General features: G+C 35.7%; 2 protein-coding genes across 2 annotated transcripts in view; one reads left to right on the top strand and one right to left on the bottom strand.

The window, feature by feature from the left end:
• olfml2ba (olfactomedin-like 2Ba) overlaps nucleotides 1-3323 on the bottom strand; it is a 14629-nt gene extending 11306 nt beyond the window's left edge. The window contains exons 1-4 of the mRNA XM_016238485.1: nucleotides 2926-3323; nucleotides 1506-1769; nucleotides 1263-1370; nucleotides 1024-1188 (exon numbers count right to left, since the gene is read on the bottom strand). Coding sequence (XP_016093971.1) covers nucleotides 1024-1188; nucleotides 1263-1370; nucleotides 1506-1769; nucleotides 2926-3081 — 693 coding nt within the window. The 5' untranslated portion in view covers nucleotides 3082-3323. The remainder of the gene's footprint in view (nucleotides 1-1023; nucleotides 1189-1262; nucleotides 1371-1505; nucleotides 1770-2925) is intronic.
• Nucleotides 3324-5495: 2172 nt separating this feature from the next.
• On the top strand, nucleotides 5496-22169 carry fam102bb (family with sequence similarity 102 member Bb). The gene is made up of 11 exons (XM_016238484.1): nucleotides 5496-5969; nucleotides 10561-10681; nucleotides 10772-10801; nucleotides 11480-11596; nucleotides 12784-12830; nucleotides 13334-13437; nucleotides 15250-15345; nucleotides 17329-17533; nucleotides 17645-17781; nucleotides 19270-19339; nucleotides 19803-22169. The coding sequence occupies exons 1-11, from the start codon at nucleotides 5836-5838 to the stop codon at nucleotides 19843-19845; spliced, it is 1104 nt and encodes a 367-aa protein (XP_016093970.1). The 5' UTR covers nucleotides 5496-5835; the 3' UTR covers nucleotides 19846-22169.
• The last annotated feature ends 49 nt before the right edge of the window (nucleotides 22170-22218 follow it).

Raw genomic sequence — 22218 nt, 5'->3', positions numbered from 1 at the left:
CACACACACACACACACACACACACACACACACACAAACACACAAAGAAAAACAAGTAAATAGAATAGAAAAAATAGAAAGCTGCTAGTTTTTTTTTTATAAAAAAAGAAGAGAAATAGATAAAGTAGAATTAAAATAGAATAGAAAGTGCTAGAGTTAGAGGGTCAAATTGGATTAGTTAGAGTTATTAGGATATTAAGTAAAGATCATGTTCCATGAAGATATATATATATATATATATATATAAATTGTTGTATCTCTGCCAAATATTGTACTATCCTAATAAACCATTCATCAATGGAAAGCTTATTTATTCAGCTTTCAGATGATGCATAAATCTTAATTTCGAAAAATTTCCAGGGTCACATATGGTATACACGGAAACTTGTGTGTCACACGATAGAATCAACCTCATTGGGTGATCATGTACATTTGAGCTTCCGTGTTTACCATATGTGATGTGCTCTATGTACATATTTGTGTCAATTGTTTTAATGTAAAAAAAAAAATCTAAAATCTGTTCATCATATAAATCAATCGTATCTCTTCACTAAACTTGGATTAAACTTCTTGATTCATATAGATTAGTTTTACAATCTATGTTTTGAGTACCTGGACTTTCAGTGAAGGGACAGAAATGTTTGTGTTATGAAGATTAATCAAAGTCTAACAGGTTTGGAATGACATCAGGGTGAGTAAATGCTGACAGAAATTCATTTTTTGGTGAACTATCCCTTTAACAGATCATGACATAGATCATCTGCTTTGGATCTCCAAGTCATTTGGCTCTTTTCATGCCAACTTATGTAAGAGTTGACAATGGGATAAATTAGTGAGAGTTTCAAGTCACAACATGAGCTCACTTTTAACTCTGAGACAGCAATCCTAAGTAAATAAATAAACGCTCGCAGCAGGTGGGATATTTCACTTCATGGCTTAACATAATGTTTGGATTGTTCCAATGTTACGTATTAGACATGATACTTATGTAATGCAACATTTGTTTTAAATAGCACCTCCCACCTCTGTGTGCTGAAAAGCAGCTGCCTTGTCATTCTGCTCCCTCAGACTGGTCCTCTTCTCCTGCGGTTGTGGAGGCAGAGTTGTAGGTGAAGATGTGGGCAGCTGTGGATTTGGAGAGGTGCTCCTTGTGTTCGACTTCTCCTCGGTCTGGTTGTTTAAGACCATCTGTCAATAACAAACCGCATTAATAATATGTTTAGCATGTATAAGATAAGAAAACAAACAAAAACACCACTTACTTTTTCTATAGTGTCCATGCGATCAAGAAGCTTTGTGGTGACTGAGTGCAATTTCAATAGATCCATGCCATAGAAGGAACCCTCCAGCAATTCCAGTATAGTTGACAGCTGTAACGATGAAGTAAATTCCGTCATGGAAAGAACTGGTTTTATTTAAGGGGTAGGAAATGTTATGCATTCATATCCTGCAATATTTTGAACTTATTCTGGTCTATGAGATCCAACTGCAGATGATCTGGTCACCTTGATATTATCTTTCCCAGCCTGTTGCAGCTTCTTCAACCGGAAGTCACCCTCACAGGGGTTTAAAGCCGACGGAGGTGCAACGCATGCACATTTGCAGTGGGGTCCTGATGTGATGGTCTCCACCGTGTAGAAATCCTGAGGCGTCGCGTGACCATCCCGAATCCGCTGGCATGCGCTCGCGCTCAGAGGTCTGACAACACATTTACAGCCACAGTCAGAGCCTTCCGAAAGCGCTTTCACTTTGTCATAATCACCCAGCAGCTACAAAGAAAAGAGGACGGATGCATTTTCCAGCCAGCCAGCTTTGTTGCATTGTTTGTATATGGATGTGCATTATAATGTTCATTACTGTTTTTCAGTTACTAACGTTGTGAAGTCTATTAATTTGTTTCTGGCACATTTTTGAGTAACTTTCATTAATAACATTAACAAATTTAGCCTACTTACATTCAAACAGTATGCGAATTACACAGTTTTAAAAGGCTTTTTGAAAATCTTTTGGTAACACTTTATTTTAAGGTGCCCTTGTTACATGTTACATGTACTTTCTATTATAATAACAACAATAAATTATGCATAATTGCATGCAAGTAACCCTAAGACAAACCCTAATCCTAACCATATAGTAAATACATGTAGCAAGTTAACTGATATTACTCAGTACTTAAATATATAATTACACTGTAACAAGGACACCTTAAAATAAAGAGCTACACTTTATTTTAAGGTGTCCTTGTTACAGTGTAATTATATATTTAAGTACTGAGTAATATTCATTAACAACATGTTTATTGGCCTATAGGATTAGGGTTTGGTTTAGGGTTATCGGATGCAATTATGCAGAATTTTGTGCTAATACCATAGTAATGACATGTAACGCGTAACAAGGACACCTTAAAATAAAGTGTTACCAAATAAAGTGTAACTAATGTTTTCCAACCGTGAATAACAGAATTTTCTTAATCTTAAAGATTTGTTTAACAAAACACAATTTTACCATGTGCATGTGATATAAAATGGGCAATGAAGCGATAAATGAGGTTAGTAATTATTATTATTATTTTGTGTAGGCTATCATAAGATACGATCGCTCCAGCAGTAGGCTTACTGTTGCTATGGTAACTTTCTCAGGAGCACGCAGTGTCTGTTCGCGACCGTATGTTTATGCTCTGAAATATTGTGCTTTTCTTTGAAAACTTCTTCTAGGCCTTTATTTGAATAATATATTTTTAAATCATATTTTATATGCTATTCATATGCTATTTGAATTTACTTCGGAAACGCATTATGTTAAGCGTTATGCAAAGACTGTCAATAAGTTATTAATGAAAGTTATCATGAAGTGTTACTAATATTGTAGGTTATAAAGAAGCTGCACAGATATAATCGTATCGAGCGCTGGTGAAGAGATTCTTACCCGACTTAATATATTTTCTTGATTATCTCTTTCAACTTGCAAAGTGTCATTCTGTTCATTCGTGTTCTGCAGAAGTCGCTGGTGTGATTTCGGAGCGGCTGAAGAGAGAGCGAATGCCACGAGCCATAAAACGCACCAGATTCCCATCGCAGTCATCGTGCAAGGTGTGATATAATCCCGCCAAGCATATGCCACTGTAGATTGTGCTTGCAGATCGGGCTTTTTCCTCTTCAAAAACGATAAACCGTCAAACAGATTTCCATTTGCATTGCCCTCCAGGTGAAATAACTGAAACGGGATGAGGTTTTGCAAAAGTCCAGATGAGGGCAGGTGCCTGGTCCTCAGCGTGAAACTGGTTTGAGAAGAAGCAGGAGTGAAGTGACATTTAAACTGAAATGAGGGGGGCTGGATGGAGAGACGCACGGAGCACGCTGAACGTTGCGCGCACGCATCCACAGCCGCAAATGCTCACACTATAGTTAAAACGGCACTTCCCATTGACTTTTATTTCTAGTCATAACTATAGACTATAAACTTTTTTTTTTTTTGAGAAAGAAAGAGAATCAACATATGTGTCATAAGAAAAACTATTTATTTATAGTAAACTTTATTTTAAACTTTTTGTGAACTTTATTAAAGTTATATAAATTATTTATGTGGAATTTCTTAAATGTGTTTGTTGCCTAATAAAAACATTTGCATTGACTGTGCAGTGGCGTCATGCACGCAGCTGCTATAGGGAATTTGGCTTTTGGACATAAAAATGACCCAATAACCCACCAAATATTATGATTTTGAATTCGTTTTAGTAAACGGGTCCATTTTATGCAAGAAGTGTGAATCAAACATTTTAGCATTGAATGGTTAACTTTTTTCTGTTCCCAAAAGTGTAGCTAGATCAGAACATTATGCGTAGCAATAGAAGTGTTACAGCGCCACCTAGTGTGTGTTAAGACACAAAAGAATACAAATACGCAGTACAAGTGCGTTCTTTTTCCTATCTGCAAGTGCCAGGTGTTACACTAATATTATTAACCAATAGTGGTCAGTGTTGCTCCATATTACTGTTGTTGCTGCGTGACATAGAACCAACCCACTCTCTGGGGCCCTTAGTGGTCAAGTTTACTCTTTTTACTTCCAGAACTGCTGGGGCCAGTTGCATAAACTTAGCCTCTATGTTAAGACCGTGTCTTAAGAGCCAGTTTGACCAACTAGCAGTTAACCAAGAGGTAATCAGTTTTATATTTTGGATTCAGCTTAGACTAATCTACGTTTTTATGTAACCGAATTTTACAAATTTTGACCAGTCTTAAAGAACAAAATTAGATGACTAACTTTTAAGACTATTCTAAACCTTTTATGCAGCCGGCCCCTGGTGGTAGTAGCCTAAACTAAGTTTAATGTGACTGATATGTCACTAAAACAAGTAATCAAACAAGTAACACCATGTCACTTAAACAAAAAAAGAACAAGAAAACTGTTCACATTAACCAAATGAACCAAATTGTTATAACAAAAAGCTCCAATATGAAAGTATGGAAATTATACAAATAAATAAATAAATAAGGACAAGAACAATAATATTAGTTATAATATTATTTTTTCAACAACATTTTATTTAATTTCTTTAATTAAATGATTTAAATGATTATTTTTCACAAATATTAAAGCCTATTTTGTCCCATAGAAGTGCACATTTGTATATTTATAATCATACTAATAATATATTAACCAAGAGGTAATCAGTTTTATATTTTGGATTCAGCTTAGACTAATCTACGTTTTTATGTAACCGAATTTTACAAATTTTGACCAGTCTTAAAGAACAAAATTAGATGACTAACTTTTAAGACTATTCTAAACCTTTTATGCAGCCGGCCCCTGGTGGTAGTAGCCTAAACTAAGTTTAATGTGACTGATATGTCACTAAAACAAGTAATCAAACAAGTAACACCATGTCACTTAAACAAAAAAAGAACAAGAAAACTGTTCACATTAACCAAATGAACCAAATTGTTATAACAAAAAGCTCCAATATGAAAGTATGGAAATTATACAAATAAATAAATAAATAAGGACAAGAACAATAATATTAGTTATAATATTATTTTTTCAACAACATTTTATTTAATTTCTTTAAATGATTTAAATGATTATTTTTCACAAATATTAAAGCCTATTTTGTCCCATAGAAGTGCACATTTGTATATTTATAATCATACTAATAATATTTCGCATTATTATACAACAATTATGAATGTGATAACTCTGGATGAGAAATTATTACAAATATTTAGGTAAATACATCTGAAAGTCACACTGAAAACTATTTATCAAACGACACCAGCTGGTTCTCACGCAACCCAGTGAAATGTCAAAATGAGTACTGTACCTTTAAGTCACAAAGTTATTATATTATACACGGGAACATTCGAATGATTTCTCTTTTTGTGTACTATCAAGATTATATACAATCCTTAACTCATTTATTACATGTATTATGCTGTCCTTTGTCTCCCTCTTCACTTCAGCTTTATGAGTTGACTGGCCCTTTAAGAAGCGTCGCCTGTGTTTCCACTACTACAAGACAACACACAATATACAGCAGTACTACACAAGCCTCCGCGGAGCGGAACAGACTGCATATTCACGGACGAGCATATCCATTTTCAGTACCGTTTTTGATTGTAACAACATGTAGTTCATGACAGAAGAATCCGTTAAGACTGTATTATCATCGTTAGCTTGGCTTTCTATTATAAGCAAAGGGGATTCCATCAGTGGCTAACGGCTATCAGCTCTAACAACAGAGGTTCACCAGAGATGAGCAAATAAAAGTAATGCTCCTCCACAGCGTATGACCAAAGGCATTATCGAGCGGTAACAGGACTGCTAGGACTCGACGTCAAGATGATGAAGAAAAAAAAGTTTAAGTTCAGAGTTGATTTTGAGCTGGACGAGCTGTCGTCGGTTCCGTTCGTCAACGGAGTTCTATTCTGTAAAGTCCGCCTGCTTGACGGCGGATTCTCGGAGGAGTCATCGCGGTAAGGAGGCTGTGAGATGTGGAGGGATGGATGGAAATGGTTCATTATTATGGCTATGGGTGATACTGGGCTGTTTTTATTCTTTATTGCTTTTTAATAAAGCATAACCAAAACAATATATGCCATAGTGCGCGTATATAGCGCTGTGGGATGAAATGGTATGTTTCTTAAAGATTATTAGTCTTTTACGGTCATGTTTAAGATTTATAATTGTCCATTGTTTGTCAAGGTTGAAGTCAACACTTTTGTGTTTTTGTAGTGACATGTCAGTGACATTTTATGTGACATGTCAAGTTGTTATACATAGAATGTTCATGTTATAAGGTGTTTACTCAAAATGAATTTCATAATAATATCTAGGCAGATTAAAATCTCAGCTACTTGAATATCAGAATATCATATTTTAATACATAAAAGAAAGTTTAGACCTTAATGGCGTATAAACAGTATGCCATGCATGCCCTACGTGACTTATTTTTTACTTAAGAGGAAATGACCCACTGCTCTTGAAAGCTGACATGTCATCTGTGTAAAAGATTAGTAAGTAATTATAGTATATCAGAAGGCATGATCATAAAAGCATAATCTTAAGTAGTGGTCGACCGATATAGTTTTTTTGACAGCCGATGCCGATATCTTAGAGAGCAGGGTGGCCGATATAAAGCCGATATATAAGTATATTTTTTATTTTAATTATAATTTTTATTTATTTTAATTAATGTTTGAGAAACTTGAAATAATTTGAAAATGAATTATATTTGCACTGTTAATCATTACATCCCTAATTAAAAGCCATTATAAACTAGGCATTTGTTGCATCCAGTGGGGACATAATTATGGATTATAATGACTTATATTGTCTTTTTACGCATTGCATCGCGCCGCGTAAACATAAAACCATGTCTGCATTTGTGATCGGAGAAATTACAAACTACAAACGCTACTCTACACTGCTCAAAACTCGCGTTTGAATCATCAGTGGCATATTCTTTAAATATAAAAACGTACTTACACTCTGTGAGTCAGTAGAGTGAGTGGAGGCCGGCTTAAGTGAGCGGCGGCGGGCGGGCTTGCAGCAACCACATGTGGCGACCCCGGGCTGGACTCCGCTTCATCCACAGTGAAAGCCGATCCGGCGATACACAGCACTAAGTTGATGTATTTCCTCAGCGACCAGCACGGATCAGCTCCAGGCATGACTTGGAGGCAAATCTTCCCACATCGTGACGTAGATATGTGGGGGCGTGTTAGAACGAGCCGTATAAGGTAGGCGTGATTGATTCTTAACTTTTATATAGAATATCTCTTTGGATTTGAGACTTTAGTCTTTGCAACTTTACAGATCTTCTTTATGCACCAAGAGCTTGTAACGCTCCAAAGAGAAAGGAAAAATCGCATCATATGACCCCTTTAATGCATCACATCTGAGGGGCAGATTTAAATGTAGAGCAGTGAAGAGAACTGTGCAGTATTACAGATTATTACTTTTATGATGCCATGAGAGGTGCAAATGTGACAATCAGTTGCTGGACCTTCCAAAATTATTCTACATTTATCTATGCATTTGGCAGATGCTTTTATCCAAAGCGAGTTACATAGCATTCAGGGTATTTATCAGTTCATGCATTCCCTGAGATTCAAACACTTGAGCTTGGCATTGAGAGCATCATGCTGTTTAAGCTTTAAGACTATTATCTCACTCATGTTTCTATTCCCATTTTAGTATCTCAGTCCAAAACAGACTGGATTTTTAAAAGGCTCTGTGGCATTGAACATTATACATTAGCACCCAGCCGAGAGGAAAAAAGAGCTGTAACAAGTGATTAATAATAATAAAATCAATTATGAAACTGACTACTAATTTTATTGTTGTTTAGTCGGGTTTGTGACTTGATATTGTAACTTTAATATTTTGAAACTATTAGTATATTGCATATATTTAGTAGACTTAAATGTGCACTGATTAAGATGTGAAATATCCAATAATAAATAATTGACAGATTACCCCAAGTCCTAAAAAGATGTCTCTTCCCTCTCAGTAGACATCACAAACTCTTTGTCTGTGTCTTGCTGCAACATTTGTCATTCACTCTTTTTTGGAGCTCCGCAATACAAAGGCTTCCCACAGTTAAATATTAATATATCAGGCAGTGAAAGTGGGCTGTCAAACTTCACCATGACCAATTCCCTTCATACAACTCCCTGACAATGCATAAGCAAGTAGCTTATTCATCCAAACAGAAAGAGAGCTGTAGACCAAAACCACAGCAGCTTAGAAGATCAAGCTTGGGTTTGCATGAGTGCTTGCTTCTCTTTTCCGTTATGCAGTTTGCAGGAAGTGTCTGAGGTCCGTGAGTTTCTTCTCCCTCCAGACTTGAGTTTGCCTCCATCTGCCTGTGGTGATGATCCTTTTGAAGAACTCCTGTTTCATTGCAGACATCCTGTGGGAGAACCTAAGGAAAGAGCACACTGAACCAAAGCACTCCTGCTCTCTTTCGCTCAGCTGACTTTGCCATGGCAACGGCATATATTCCAAATACGGAAATCAGACCAGTGGCTTGTCATGATGGTTCTTTATTACAATATTAAGCCTGTTGTACATTTTGGCATAAGCACTGGTTTATCAGTTCGTTATTCCAGTGAGAGCAGTGATGCTAATGGCTCTAGCACATGCATGCTGCACTAATTGTCTGATGGACCAATGAAAAAATTTTACTTTGCCATTTTTCCAGAAAGATAATGAGTGCAAATATGGTAGATTGTTTTCATTTGTGCTAGTAATGCATACCATTAGTATCTAATGCTGTTGAATTCATTATGTCCTTTGTGTTTTCGCATCAGTAGTGCTTTCTAGGGAAGGTATTAAAAGAAGGACAGTTTATTGTTCCGTGGCCAGAAAATAAATATTCCTTGAATTGATAAATGATTATATTGTCTGCTCGGTGGACGGACAGATCAAATAATTGTAATATTGATTCTGCTACAGTTAATTCGAAGATATAATCTAAATATTTATTATGAATCATAACCATTTATGATTCGTCATAAATATTCCCCTTTTTAGAGCTAATAAATAATAATAAACGTTACAGAGTTGATGGTTTCATCCAGCTGTGGTTTATTCTGGTTCATGCATTAGAGGCAGTTTTTTCACCCAGTGATTCACTCGGCACGAAGCACAGGCCTTATGGTAGGGAATCTCCCCAGCTGGATGGGAGGTGCCCGATTATGTGTTGTTTTGGCTGTGTTTCCCAAAGACGTCATTGTGGACCATTAGGAGATGACAGAATATAAGGAGAGACTCTGTGTTTATGTATGGACTGTGGATGATTTTTTCCTTACAAAAATATAAATGATACATCAAATGCAAATTAATTTCTTCATAATTGGATAGCATAAACTGTGGAGGTCTATGTGTACCATATTAATAATTAAATCTTTCACTTTAAAACATAAATATGACAATATAGTTTAATAAATAAATCACAAATTGATAATACATGAATTAATATATGTGTCAATAAATACACCACTGTACAACTGATGAATGTAAGTCATGTGTTATTTATTTATTGACAACTTTCACGATTGGAATATTGACTTACCATTCAGAAGTTTAAGGTTAGGGGTAAGATTTTTATTTATTTAAATTCCTCTTATTCAGGATTTACCAAAAATACTGAAAAATACACAAAAATATGAAGTAGCAAGTAACTGTTTTCAACATTGATAATAATAATAAGAAAAGTATCAGCATGTTTTCTGAAGAGACTGGAATGATGGCTGCTTAACATTCAGCTTTATTATCACAGCAATAAATTAAGTTTTCAAATATATGATTACAATTTAAAATAACTTTTCTGTTTTAATATATTTTACAATATTGGTTAATTGTATTTTTGTTCAAATAAATGCAGCTTCGGTGAGCATAAGAGACTTCTTTCAAAAACATTCATAATCCCAAGCCTTTGAACATGTATATTTTAGTAAGCACAACCTTGCATTTGCAACATGCAATCTTTGTTAGCCATTTCTTTTGACTATAACATGGACAAAACACTTTATTCTGAAATGTACATGCTTGCAGTGTTGTGTTCACTGTCTTAATAGCATCACAATTTCCCTGAAGTTCATTTTGTAGACTTCTATCTCTTCAAAAGTCCTCTGGGCCTCGCTCATTTGCCCTGTCTGCAAACATCTGTCTAATTAGGAAGCAGAACACCTGCACAGGGAGGTCCATTTTCAGATGGGAAATTAATTAAACGTCTTGTTGTCAGTATGGCCTTCTGACTCCAAGCTCTAATTAATCACAGAATGTGAGTCAGACTCTTTTAATGCAGTCGACTTGAAGTGAATATTAAAACTCGCTATGAGGCTGGATTGTGTGACTCGTTCTGTTGTGAAATCGTTTTCAAAATCTCCCTGAGGAGCAATGCACTTGTTGGATGTTGCAAATGCAGATCAGATGGGGTGAGAGAGGGTTCACGCTGTTTTGGATGAGTGGATGTTTGTTTTAAAGTCTCGAGCCAAGTTTGTGTTCTTTACAGTGACACCTTGCATTAACAACCCAGTGTATGTTTGCATTTCACAGTGAGACGGTCCAGGCAAACTGTGTACGCTGGAGAAAAAGATTCTCCTTCCCCTGTAAAATGAGCGCTAATGCTGGAACCGGTGTCCTTGACCCCTGTGTTTGTCGAGTTTCAGTCAGAAAGGTACAATCACACTCGTGCACACCTTTTGGTTTACAATAAACAGTTTGGAGTTAAAATACTGAGAATGATTTGATTGTTTTAATGTTACAGGAACTGAAAGGTGGAAAGACTTATGCAAAGGTAATATCTTCTTCATTTTTTAATTAAACATACCAACACTATTAAATTTATTTAACAATAATGTGTAATTGACAAAAAACAAAGTGTGACAAGTCATCTAAAACGATTTTAAAAAGCATTTACTAATTCTTTTGTAACTATTATACATGTGGTTTTTATAACACAATATTAATTGAGAGACTATGTGGAATATTTATAAAGATTAAAATACTAGTCACTCTGCAGGGCTATTTAAATAAACTACAAAAAAAGCAAAATTGTGATTTTAAATGGTGAAAAAAACGACTATAAATTCATATATGTTTTAAGCTAAAATCTTCATGTTGCAACAACAAACAATTGTACAAAATTTTCCTTTCATGAATAAAAACTAACACGGGGCATTGGTAATTCATCAAGTAGACAGTTCTGTAGAGGATTATAAAATATTGATAGCAAAGGAACAGCTGAAAATAGATCACTCTGGAACACTGTGTTTGTATGCAATTCTGTTTGTGTATGAGTATTGAATATTTGTTCATAAAAGCATTAACCTTAGTAATAAATAATCTTATTTATTTATTATTATTATTATTATTATTATATAAAGCATCAGTGCCTTTTATTTTAAAATTATTTTTCTACAGGCAAAAATATTTTTTTCTTCCTGAATGTATGCTGCTTTGGCTCTCTGTACAGTTGGGTTTTGCCGATCTCAACCTGGCGGAGTTTGCAGGATCAGGTAGCACCACACGCAGGTGTCTGCTGGAGGGGTATGACACCAAGAACACTAGACAGGACAACTCCATCCTTAAGGTACAAAACCGCTCAGACTTCCTTTCAGGGTCTTGTCAGCTATTTCTTTATTGCTTTATTCTTAATCGCATTCTTTATTCTATTTTAAGTTTTGAACTTGTGGCTATTATTAGTGGTGCTTTTGGTAGCTATTAGTCATACTCATGCTTAGAATCCCCATGAAATCAAAATCAATTCTTATTTTTATGGAATATTGCAGTATTTATTATACATGTTTTTTTTTTTTTTTTGTGTGAGTGCATATCATTCATTTTCTTTACTCATGCTCCCTCATAATCTTAACTTTCCCAAAATAACTTCCCCTCCATTATGCAACAACATCCCTTCTCTTCTCTGATGACGTGTTTACTGGTGCGAGGGCGGGACAACCTGTCATTCACATGAGACAGCAAACAACAACTGTCATTCAATCAGATTCAGTCAGTTCCCAATGAAAAATATCAAATCCGCCCCAACATTTTTTCTTGTTCAAGAAGCATTACATTCAGATACACATCACAATCGAGAAGAAAAGACTATTGCAAATACAGAGTTCTGGCATGAAACTCTAGATGGCACAGTCCGATAGGTCTTACTCAATCTGACCTAATGACATCATTATCACATGGCACAGCTGATTGGTTCTCTCCTGTATCGGTAGCGAATGAGCTCGCTGCTCAACATTCAAATGTATGACTAATGCTTGCCGTAGCAGTTGCAGCTTGCTTCAGAAACCCTCCACCTTCCCCAGCTCCACCTGTATAGATCTGCTACGAGGTGATTCATGTATGCTATATGGGGGTCATTTCATGTATGTTATATTTGCAGCAGCAATATTTCTTACATGCTCACAGCAGCATGTTGTGGATGTATTGGCAGTAGCAAGTCTCGGTACTTGCTCTGCCGCAACAGCAACAGCAGCGTAGCAGATCTATTCTGTCAAGACCAAATACATTAACATTGTCATGTACATTACCATGCCAATCCCTCCGAGAGTTGACATGACAGAACTTCTGTGCCTCACTCTAATAATCTTTCAGAGCCACTTTAGCAACTGCCTTGCAACACCCTGAAAACCATCCAAAACATGCATGTGAATTTTCCATGATCACATTCTGGGAAATATAAATAAATTAAAATAAAATAAAATGTTATGTCATACACATCCAGTTTCTCTCTTTTTTTTCTTCTTTTTTTTTTGCCTGTAGGTGATTATCAGCACACAGCTGATGTCTGGGGACCCCTGTTTCAAAACGTGAGTGTTACTTTTAAATGCTTTTGCATATGTTATAATTTGGTAGGTAGGAGATGCTACTGAAGTGAGAAAGAATTGAAGTTGGGTTGTATTGAGGCCCTTTTTTTATCTCTACACCACCATAGCGGCATTTTTAAATTTAGATTTACGACCCACAGAGACCTTTTCCTGTTAAACATTTGAAGTTGCTATTATAGTATTTTCTAAGAAACGGCCCGTGTGTGTTGGGAAGGAGTGTGAATGAGCACTTTGAACACAGATTTGCATACTGGAAACCAACACTGTCCACCCACACATGTACACAATGTGCGTGAAGGCAAAAACCTGTTAAAACATTAGTGTGGGTTGGAGCGTGGGGTGAGTTCGGGGATTCTGGGGGCTGCTTTCGGACCACCGTCAGTGGGTGGATTCAGATGGTTTAGTTCTTTAATTCAGTATTTTTCAGTCTGTTCATTCAAATCCATTTAAACCGTATTCTTGATTGCGTGTTCTCCATGTATTAGGCCTCCATCCACCGCAACGGTAATAGGCATTCAGGGTGATGCAGAGAGCCTGCTGGAAGACAGGAAAGGAGGAGACACACAGAAACCTTTTCTGAGTCTCTCAGGTAAACTTCACATTGGTCAGTGTTTGTGGTGAATCAAAAAATGAGACGCAGCTCAATACACAGACCTTATTTTTTTTAACATTTGTCCTTTATGTGTGCTTAAATGTGTTTTCATTTCTTGTATTTTTATGTTGGGTGCTCTAATTGTCTGCCCAAATCAAACACCCTTTGAGAAGCTTCTCATTTATTCTGCATCCAGTCTTGTAGCAAAGAACAGGACTGTATGTTTGATTTGATGCTGCTGAACTAACGGGAGCTTGAAAGAGTGCTCTCTCTCTCTTCCCCCACTCTCTTTTATCCTTTCTTTGCCCTCATACATGCTGCGTGCCTTTTCTGTCCAGAGGCCAGCGAAAGCATCAGTCTTTAATGTATAATTTAGCCGTATGCAGCTCTTGACTTTGCTTTCATATTCATTCAGTATGACTAACTGCTTATGATGTAGAGCAGGCGTACAATTCATAAAATATGATTAGCTTACTAGTCTTCTGTAGTGATTTTTATTTGCGATAATTGAACAATATTAAAGCCATATTAATATTCATATCAGGCCATTTCATCTGAAATATTAATGAGATTAAAGACAAGATGCCAAAAGTGGCTTTGTGTTAAAGGCGATTGATGAATTAATCAGTATCGCCATTTGTTCAGAAGAACATGTTTGAAGAGTTATACAAGTTAAATATGGGTTAGCAGAGAAATGCTACGCTTTTGATGGAGCAAACTAATTTAGAGATTGGTCAGGATGGTCAACTAGTCTTTTAGCATCTGATGTTAGTGATGTAGATATTTTCAATCACTTTTCAACTTTAAAATTTTGTGTATTGAGGGTTTTCATTTGTTAGATTTAAGGCCATGCATATGCTAGCCAGTGTTATTTTAGTATCATTTATATAATATTATTGTATTTATTGTTTTGATTTTTAATTTTCATAGTTTAGTTTAGTTTAAGATTTAGTTATTTTGTTACATGATTTTGTCATTTTGTAAATAGTTATAGTAATTCTAGTACTTCGTTTTTTTTATTTGAGCTTTATTTAAATTATTGAGAACAATTTCTAAACTTTTAGTTTTAGTAAAAAAATAACAACGTTGAATCTAGCATACTTAAAATTTACAAAATAATTTTTCACGTAGGACCAAAATAAGTAATGACAAAAAATTATTTATAACAAAATATTTAATCTTGTATATGCAAATTTCTAGCCAATAAAATACATACTTACTAGAATGAGAAAGTCCCTCCTTCTAATGCACCATCTGCTGTAAACTAGAATTCGCAAATAGCAAATCATGATTCAAAGGTGTGATGTAAATGGAAGGCTAATTTAAAAATGTCATGCCCTAATGTCCTGTTTTAACAGGAAATATGCCGACACAGCGAATAAAAATGTGTGCTTGTCAAGCAAGCTTTAAGGGTTACAATCATCAAAAAGCTTTTGTAACCAATTCAATACCTTTGTGAAAGTTTTAAATTTTAAATGTTGAAATATTGAAATGAGCTACTGAGCTACACTTGCCGATTATGCATGCCTTATTCGTCAGAGTCTGGTTGACATAATCCTAAACCAATCTAATTATATTGGACTTACAAAATGCATATATTCATTTTCTAATCAGCAGTCCTAATTTAAATAGTTAAATTATATTAAATGCCTGAATACTCCAATGGACGAAAGCATGGCTACATTAAATATACAGTATATTGTATTTTAAGGTTGGAAATAGGTGACGAACAGGTTTGATTAGCGTTGAATCCCATAAAGTGATTGAGCAGGTTTAATTAAGACTGAACTGAATCCCTTATGTCCACAGAGACATCAGGGAAGTGTGGCTCTCTGCCCGATGAGCTCGGGCTGTGCGGACATTCTCGAACGTCCAGTTACGCTAGTCAGCAGTCCAAAGTATCAGGTAGGCTTTCCCTTTCCACTGTTTTCTCTCTGATCACTTAATCGTGAGTCAATGTGATTCTGCTGACTTGCTGGACTTGAATGCATGCCTGATTAGTATTGTCTGTAACCTTGGCTGTAACATTATCAGGCTGTCAATCAACATGATGCAGTGTTATTGCAAGATGATTAACGAAATTTGTAATTTTGCAAGTAGGCTGCATGTCACGTGTCTCTGTTCTGTGCGATGGAGTGAAGATTCAAGTGTGCACATATGAGAGAGAGAGAGAATGTGTGTGCAAATCCATTAGCCCATATTATATTTCGTTACAGTAGGTTGCACTTTCCACATTTAGGGTACAGTTTGGTGTCCCATTACTTTGATTAAAGCATTAGGGACACAAATCCCATGTTTTTTGTTGTGAGAAATATTAGATGTTTGGTTTAGTATCCTCCATTGTGGGGGCATTGACCTAAAAATATTGTAATTTGTATTGATTTTAATTTTAATGAACACTATCGTTCAAAGATTTGGGGTCAGTAAAGGTTTTTTTATGTTTTTGAAATATTATTACAATTTAAAATAAATGTTTTCTATTTTAATATATTTGAAAATTAAATGTATTCCTGTGATGACAAAGAGGAATTATCAGCAGCCATAACTCCAGTCTTTTTTTATTCTGATATTATTATTATTATTATCAATGTTGAAATTGTGCTGCTTAATATTTTTTATGGAAAACTGTAATAGGGTTATCTGATGACTATAAAGTTTAAAAGAACTGTATTTATTTAAATAGAAATCTTTTACTTCAAATCAATTTAATGTGTCCTCCTTGTTGAATATAAGTATTAATTTCTTTTTTTTAAATCTAACTGACCCCAAACTTTTGAACTGTAGTGATGTAAAATACCTCATATAAAATGAATAAAACAGTTCATATAATATTTAGTTTGACGATCAACAATTTAAGCACCTCCTTTGACCATTTTCCTGAGCATGGTAAAAGATGACATTTTTAAGCATTCCATGCCCTATTTTGTTCCCTTTTAAGGAAAGTGCTATTTGCTTTATTAAATAAACTAAAATTAGGCTTTTAGAAAGATTCTGTGGCATCACAAAATAGCTGGATTAAATGTCCCAGATCTAATTTGATAACACTATATTTTCTCTAGTACTTCCAGAGAGGAGACAGCACTCAGTCCTTATTTCATTAAGCTATTCTCTTAAATTGGGTTACACATTGCTCACTTTGACCTTTTGCCTTAGATCATCTCAAAGTGTAAAGTTAGTTTTAAAGTCCCACAGAGCAAACAGAAGTGTTAATCACATATCCATCTCTGACTGGAAACTGGAGTTGTTGTGTGCATATACATGTGTGGGAGGATATTCACTTTAGTAACAGCCCATACTAGGCGAGGCAAGGCTGAAGATTTGATATTGGTCTATAGTTGCGGTCGAATCTGTCTGACCTCTGCATAACTTGGGGATGTGCTAATCGCCTTCCTGATATTATTGATCATCTCAGAAAAGAAGGAAGCAAACTCATTGCATTTGTCTCATTGGGTTTTGTCAGTCTCTCAACAGTAGCAAAAAGAGTGCCAGTGTTGTTTAAGTTACTGTTTATAAGGTTTGAGAAGAATGACTGTCTAGCTTTGCCTAGTTCCACATTGAAAGCACGAAGGCTGTCTTTATAGATGCTATAGTGGATTTCAAGTTTCGTCTTCCTCCACATCCGCTCAGCTTTTCTGCATTGTCTTTTCATACTCTGAACTGCTGTTGATTTTCTCCAAGCATTACTAGCATTATCACTTTCTAAAACTCTGGAAACCTGAATAGCAAGTGTGGGTGGGGGATGTTAAATGTCCTTTCATTACAAAAGTGATTGATTGGTTAATCTGTGAAGGTTTTTGAAGTGCATGCTGTATATTACCAGGGTAGATCAACTTTTTTTACTAAATAAAATTAAATAATAATTGAAAACAACATTGTGTTGTTTCTCAGGCTATAGTACAAGTCACTCACGTTCCTCCAGTCTGTCGGAGTTCTCCCACAGGAGGAACACCTCGATCGGCAGTGCTTCCACCGGCATTGCCAGCATCCCTGAGCCCAGTGAGGAGAGTGACCAAACTACAGTGCCCCCTACAGCCCCGGGGGTCTGCGCTGCTGTGCCTGAACACCCATCAACCCCTGACAGAGCTGCCAGCAGGTCAGACAGACACTGCTGCCACTGCCTGCTATATTCATCAAGCTTTAGATTCAGGATATTAAATGATTGTAGATTGATCAGATTTATTTTATTTTTCATATATACAACAAGGTACCCAGTGAAACAAGACTCAATGGAGTCTCAGCTGAAAAGGGTGGATGCCACACGGGTGGATGCCGTTGATGTGGTAGAGAAGATTCTTCAAAGCCAGGATTTCACTCACAGTCTGCTAGACTCCAGCGCTGAAGGTAATAATGGCTTCTTCATGTTTATTATAAGACTTCACTTAAGGTACTATTAGCACATTTCCATCAGAGTATATGAGTAGCATTTATAAAGTTTCAAATAAATGCTGCTTTATTTCCATTAATAAAAAAATCCTTAATGTATAATGGTTTCCACAAAAATATTAAGCAGCACAACTGTTTTCAACATTGACAGTAGTAAGACATTTCTTGAGTACTAAATCAGCATATTAAAATGATTTCTGAAGGATCATGTGACACCGAAGACTGGAGTAATGGCTGCTGAAAAGTCAGCTTTGGCACCACAGGAATAAACAAAACTCATTCCTAGAAAACAGTTATTTTAAATAATAATATAAAAAAAAATAGATTAAATTATTAAATAAAGACACTTCTTTCAAAAACATTAAATCTTAGCAACCCCAAACATTTAAAAGGTAAAGTAATGTAAAATACCTATATAATATTTAGTTTGACGATCAACAATTTATGAATGTTATGCACCTCTTATTACTGTGATTTTAACCTAATTTTAAAAAAATGCCCAAATTCCCAGTGAAAACTATGAAGCAGGCAAAACTTTAAATCCACCAATCAGAGAAGTCGCTGTTACCATAGTAATAAGAACTGCACCAAAAGAGCTTAGCAATGTGTGAGCTGTCATGAAGAACTGCAAATGATGTAATCAAATTAGTATTTTTACGATCTTAAACATCTTATGTTACTGTTTTGTCTATTTTGCAATAAACTTCAATTATATTGCATTTTATGCATATAATAAATGGCTATAGATTCAAAATTTTTTTATATTGTTCCATTTTTTAAATTATTTACATCAGCAGTGCTTCATGGGATTGAAGTTCATTCTCTTATTAACGATTAATTCATATTTCATATTGTTAGTCATTATATTTATATATATTAATATAAATTCCATCTTTCTTTAATTCTGACAGACTGCTATAAATAATTTTTTATATTGTGCTGTTATTTGTATGCCTCATTTGCAGTGTCTCTTGGGATTGTAGTCTTTCAGATTGTTGTCTTTCAAATAATATATCATAAATTCCGTCTTTAATTCTGATTACTAACACTGAATTTCTGCTGCTGTGAAATTACATTTTGGGCCAGTAACTTGCTTGTGACGAATCGATATCAGTGCAGACTTGGAAGTTAAATTGAGAGCAAACAAAAATAAAAACACAGAGCTAGAAACAGGTTGTTTAATTGGTAGCAATGTTTACAGGTAGCTGCTGCTTCTCAGTAGGTGTATTGAAGTGTCTCTGTACCAGAGCACGTCTCTGTGTGTGTATCCTATTAGTTTTCATATTATTTTTAGATGACCTGGTGACAGGTTCTCATTAGAAATGGACCAATTTGGTTTTTGTAGCCCCAGAGAAGAGTCGTGACTTTGTGTGTGCAGAATGGAGGCGATATCTATTTCAAGTGTGTGTGTGTGTGTGTGTGTGTGTGTGTGTGTGTGTGTTTCAGAGGAAGGTCTGCGTTTGTTTGTGGGTCCTGGTGGGAGCACAGCACTTGGTAGCCATCACCTTCCTGCCAGGTGAGGAATAGTTCAGCCAAAAATGAAAATGCTGTCATCATTTACTCACTAAAATGTCATTCCATACCATATGACTATCTTGGAGCACAAAAGGAGATGCTTAGTAGAACATCCAAGCTGCTCTTTTCCATGTAATGAAAGTGAATGGGGGACTGAGTCTGTTAAGCTTTAAAATATTACCAGAAGGCACCATAAATGTATTTGTGCTTCAAAAGCCATACAATAGCCTGCATGATGAAGACATGAAATATAGAGCATCTCTTACTGCATTTCATATAAGTCAGACAAACAGGTTTGGACTGACATGAGGGTGAGAAAATAATGACTATTTTAACATTTGGGTTACTGTCTCTTTAAATAACAGCAAAATAAACAGTGGTATTCCCCCACGCTCTATAAAAATGTAAATCAGTGCATTGACCGGGTTGTATCATATGTAAATGCTGATTTCTGCTCTTTTCAGGGTTGGAGCTGGTGCCTACGAACAGGTGGTCATTAAACGCTAGAGTTGGGAGATGCCAGAAGGAGAAGTGTCAAAAACCAAAGTCTGTTTCGTGGGAGGAGAAAGGGACGAAGAGATTCAGACATGTTCGTCTCCTCTCACATTAGGAGTGTTTATCACAACCTGTTTCATGCTTTCCATGGAATGGTGTCCTCTGCTGGCTCCATAAAGAACTGACAGCTCCTCTGTATGAGGCTGCCATTATAGCAGTGTCTGTGTTTCACTGTGAGGTAAAGGTTGTCTCCTATTACGCCCTTTTTTTCCCTCTATTTTCCTTGCTGAATTTTTTAAAAATATATATATTTCATATTGTTGTTTTAGTTAGTAAGATCTCTCTTTATTTTTACCCATGTTTACATGTCTGTGAGCCATTTTAGGGGTCTGTCAGTAACATTTGATGGATTGTATACATCTTTTACAGTACGTGTGAGGTGTATACTCTCTGTGCAGATGAAGGTGACCCCTTTACAAATTTGTTTGTCATCTCATTACTGTCAGAATGGAAATCAAACAGTCCTCACCCACCCGCGGCATCTCACTTTGTGCATGTGAGATGTGATACATTTTGACAGATCGTTTTCAGACTTGAAAAAAATTTCATTTGAATAGCACTTTGAATTGAAGGACTTTACATGCGCTTTCTATGTATCTCCAACATTGTAGGGAGTTTTGAGGTTGAGCTGCTGATTGGGTTAAACCATACACGAAAATGTGTATTTCCTCTTTTTTCATCATCAAAAACAACTTTCGGCTCGAGAACTTAAATGTAGATGAATCTCCTACAGCTGCATTATATGTTGAATGGGGACTACTTAAGTGATTTTGCAGTTCAATATATAGACACATTAGCGACATAAAATCCAAGCAGCTGAATATCTAACAAGTACGTCTCTGGCATCATTAATGACATCTCGTAAATGTATTGGCTTTCATGCAAGGACAAAATGAGCCAAGCTGTTCTCAAGCTACAATTAGTTACATGGCAGCACAGAACGAAGCATTTAACTATTTCAGCAATGCTTGAGCGTGTAGCTCTTCTTATCCTCTCTATAACACCACAAAAACTTTTTATCCATGTTTTTGTAGTTACTTGATGTATCACTAAAATGAAGGTATTTTAAATGACTATTTTCATGGTATCTCTGTCTGTAAGGTCAGCTCTAAAGCATATCAGAATCATACATTAGTGCTTCTCTAGTTGTATGTGACCGTACTATGCCCATATCTTCTCAGAAGCCATTCACTGTTTTATTCATATAAACTCACTAGCCTCTGCGATTTAAGTGTGTGAGGATTCGCAGTTGAGCGAGTGTGTCTGCAATCTATTTGTAGCACTTGATTATCTCATAACTGTCTAGAGTTATAGTGTAGAAATGCATGGGTGTCACATCTACTCAATGTGTCCGAAGCATTTTGTGTATCTTTGCTATTTCCATCAGATTGATCCAGGTCTGTCGATATCCAAACACTAAAAAAAAACACTGATGGGAAGCTTGGATTCAACTCAGCCACACGTCTCAGGTTTATTATTTTATCTTTCGCAATTACTGCACTAATATCAAAGCACCACACTGCGAATGTACGGAGCCCCTAAAGACCCATGGTGATATGCATTAATATGAGATGGGAAGAAAAAACATATCAGTGCTTTTGCGGTCTCAAGCAATCCAAAACATTTGCTAACAGAAACTTTGTTCACTTGCAAAACCTTTGTGTTCACCCAAGACGCTAAAAGGAAACGCTAGAAATTAAAAGTTTGTGAGTGATATATATATATATATATATAACATTGATATATACTTTTTATTTTGTCCCATCACGTTGTTCTTCATCATCATGTCCCTTTAAGGGCTCCGTAGCGAATGTTTGCAAATACCAGTATATTTAGAGGTTCTCTGCGATATTTCAGCTTCATTACTTTTCATCAGACACTCAGTAATAAGAGTTATTTTAAACTTGATTTTTAGTTTTTTAATTGATGTACTGCCAAAATGAAAGACTATTTTTATGTATTTGAGCTTTAGTGATACTGAAATTGTGTGAAGATAACACTTTTTCCCCTCCGTGTTTCCTAATTACTCTTACATAACCTGTAAGTAGGTCCTGGTACTTTACATGTTGTAAAAACATGGTGGCTTTATCTCTTCTGTGAAGTTTTGGTCCTTGTAATTGTACTGTATCTGATGTTTAAAAGTGACATTGCTGTTTTTGACTGTCTTGCAATGTTGTGTTCTAACTTTTGACCAATAGTGGCTTCCATGCCATGTGTTCTGTTATGATGCTGGTAAGGTATGTACCATTCACTGTTAAATAAAACCACATTTCAAACTTGGTGTCACATATTTGCATTTTTATTAATGACATGTTTAATGATGGT

This window comes from Sinocyclocheilus grahami, unplaced genomic scaffold (assembly GCF_001515645.1).
Source record: "Sinocyclocheilus grahami isolate Dianchi unplaced genomic scaffold, SAMN03320097.WGS_v1.1 scaffold540.1, whole genome shotgun sequence".
NCBI lineage: Eukaryota > Metazoa > Chordata > Actinopteri > Cypriniformes > Cyprinidae > Sinocyclocheilus > Sinocyclocheilus grahami.
Note: the sequence above shows the minus strand (reverse complement) of the source record. Positions and strands in the feature narration are given on the sequence as shown.

Excerpts from the sequence above, each read along its gene's own strand:
- fam102bb (XM_016238484.1), top strand. The coding sequence starts at position 5,836 with ATGATGAAGAAAAAAAAGTTTAAGTTCAGAGTTGATTTTGAGCTGGAC. Across the intron at positions 5,970-10,560 it reads TTCTCGGAGGAGTCATCGCG|TGAGACGGTCCAGGCAAACT; the intron begins GTAAGGAGGCTG and ends TGCATTTCACAG. Across the intron at positions 19,340-19,802 it reads AGCCATCACCTTCCTGCCAG|GGTTGGAGCTGGTGCCTACG; the intron begins GTGAGGAATAGT and ends TGCTCTTTTCAG.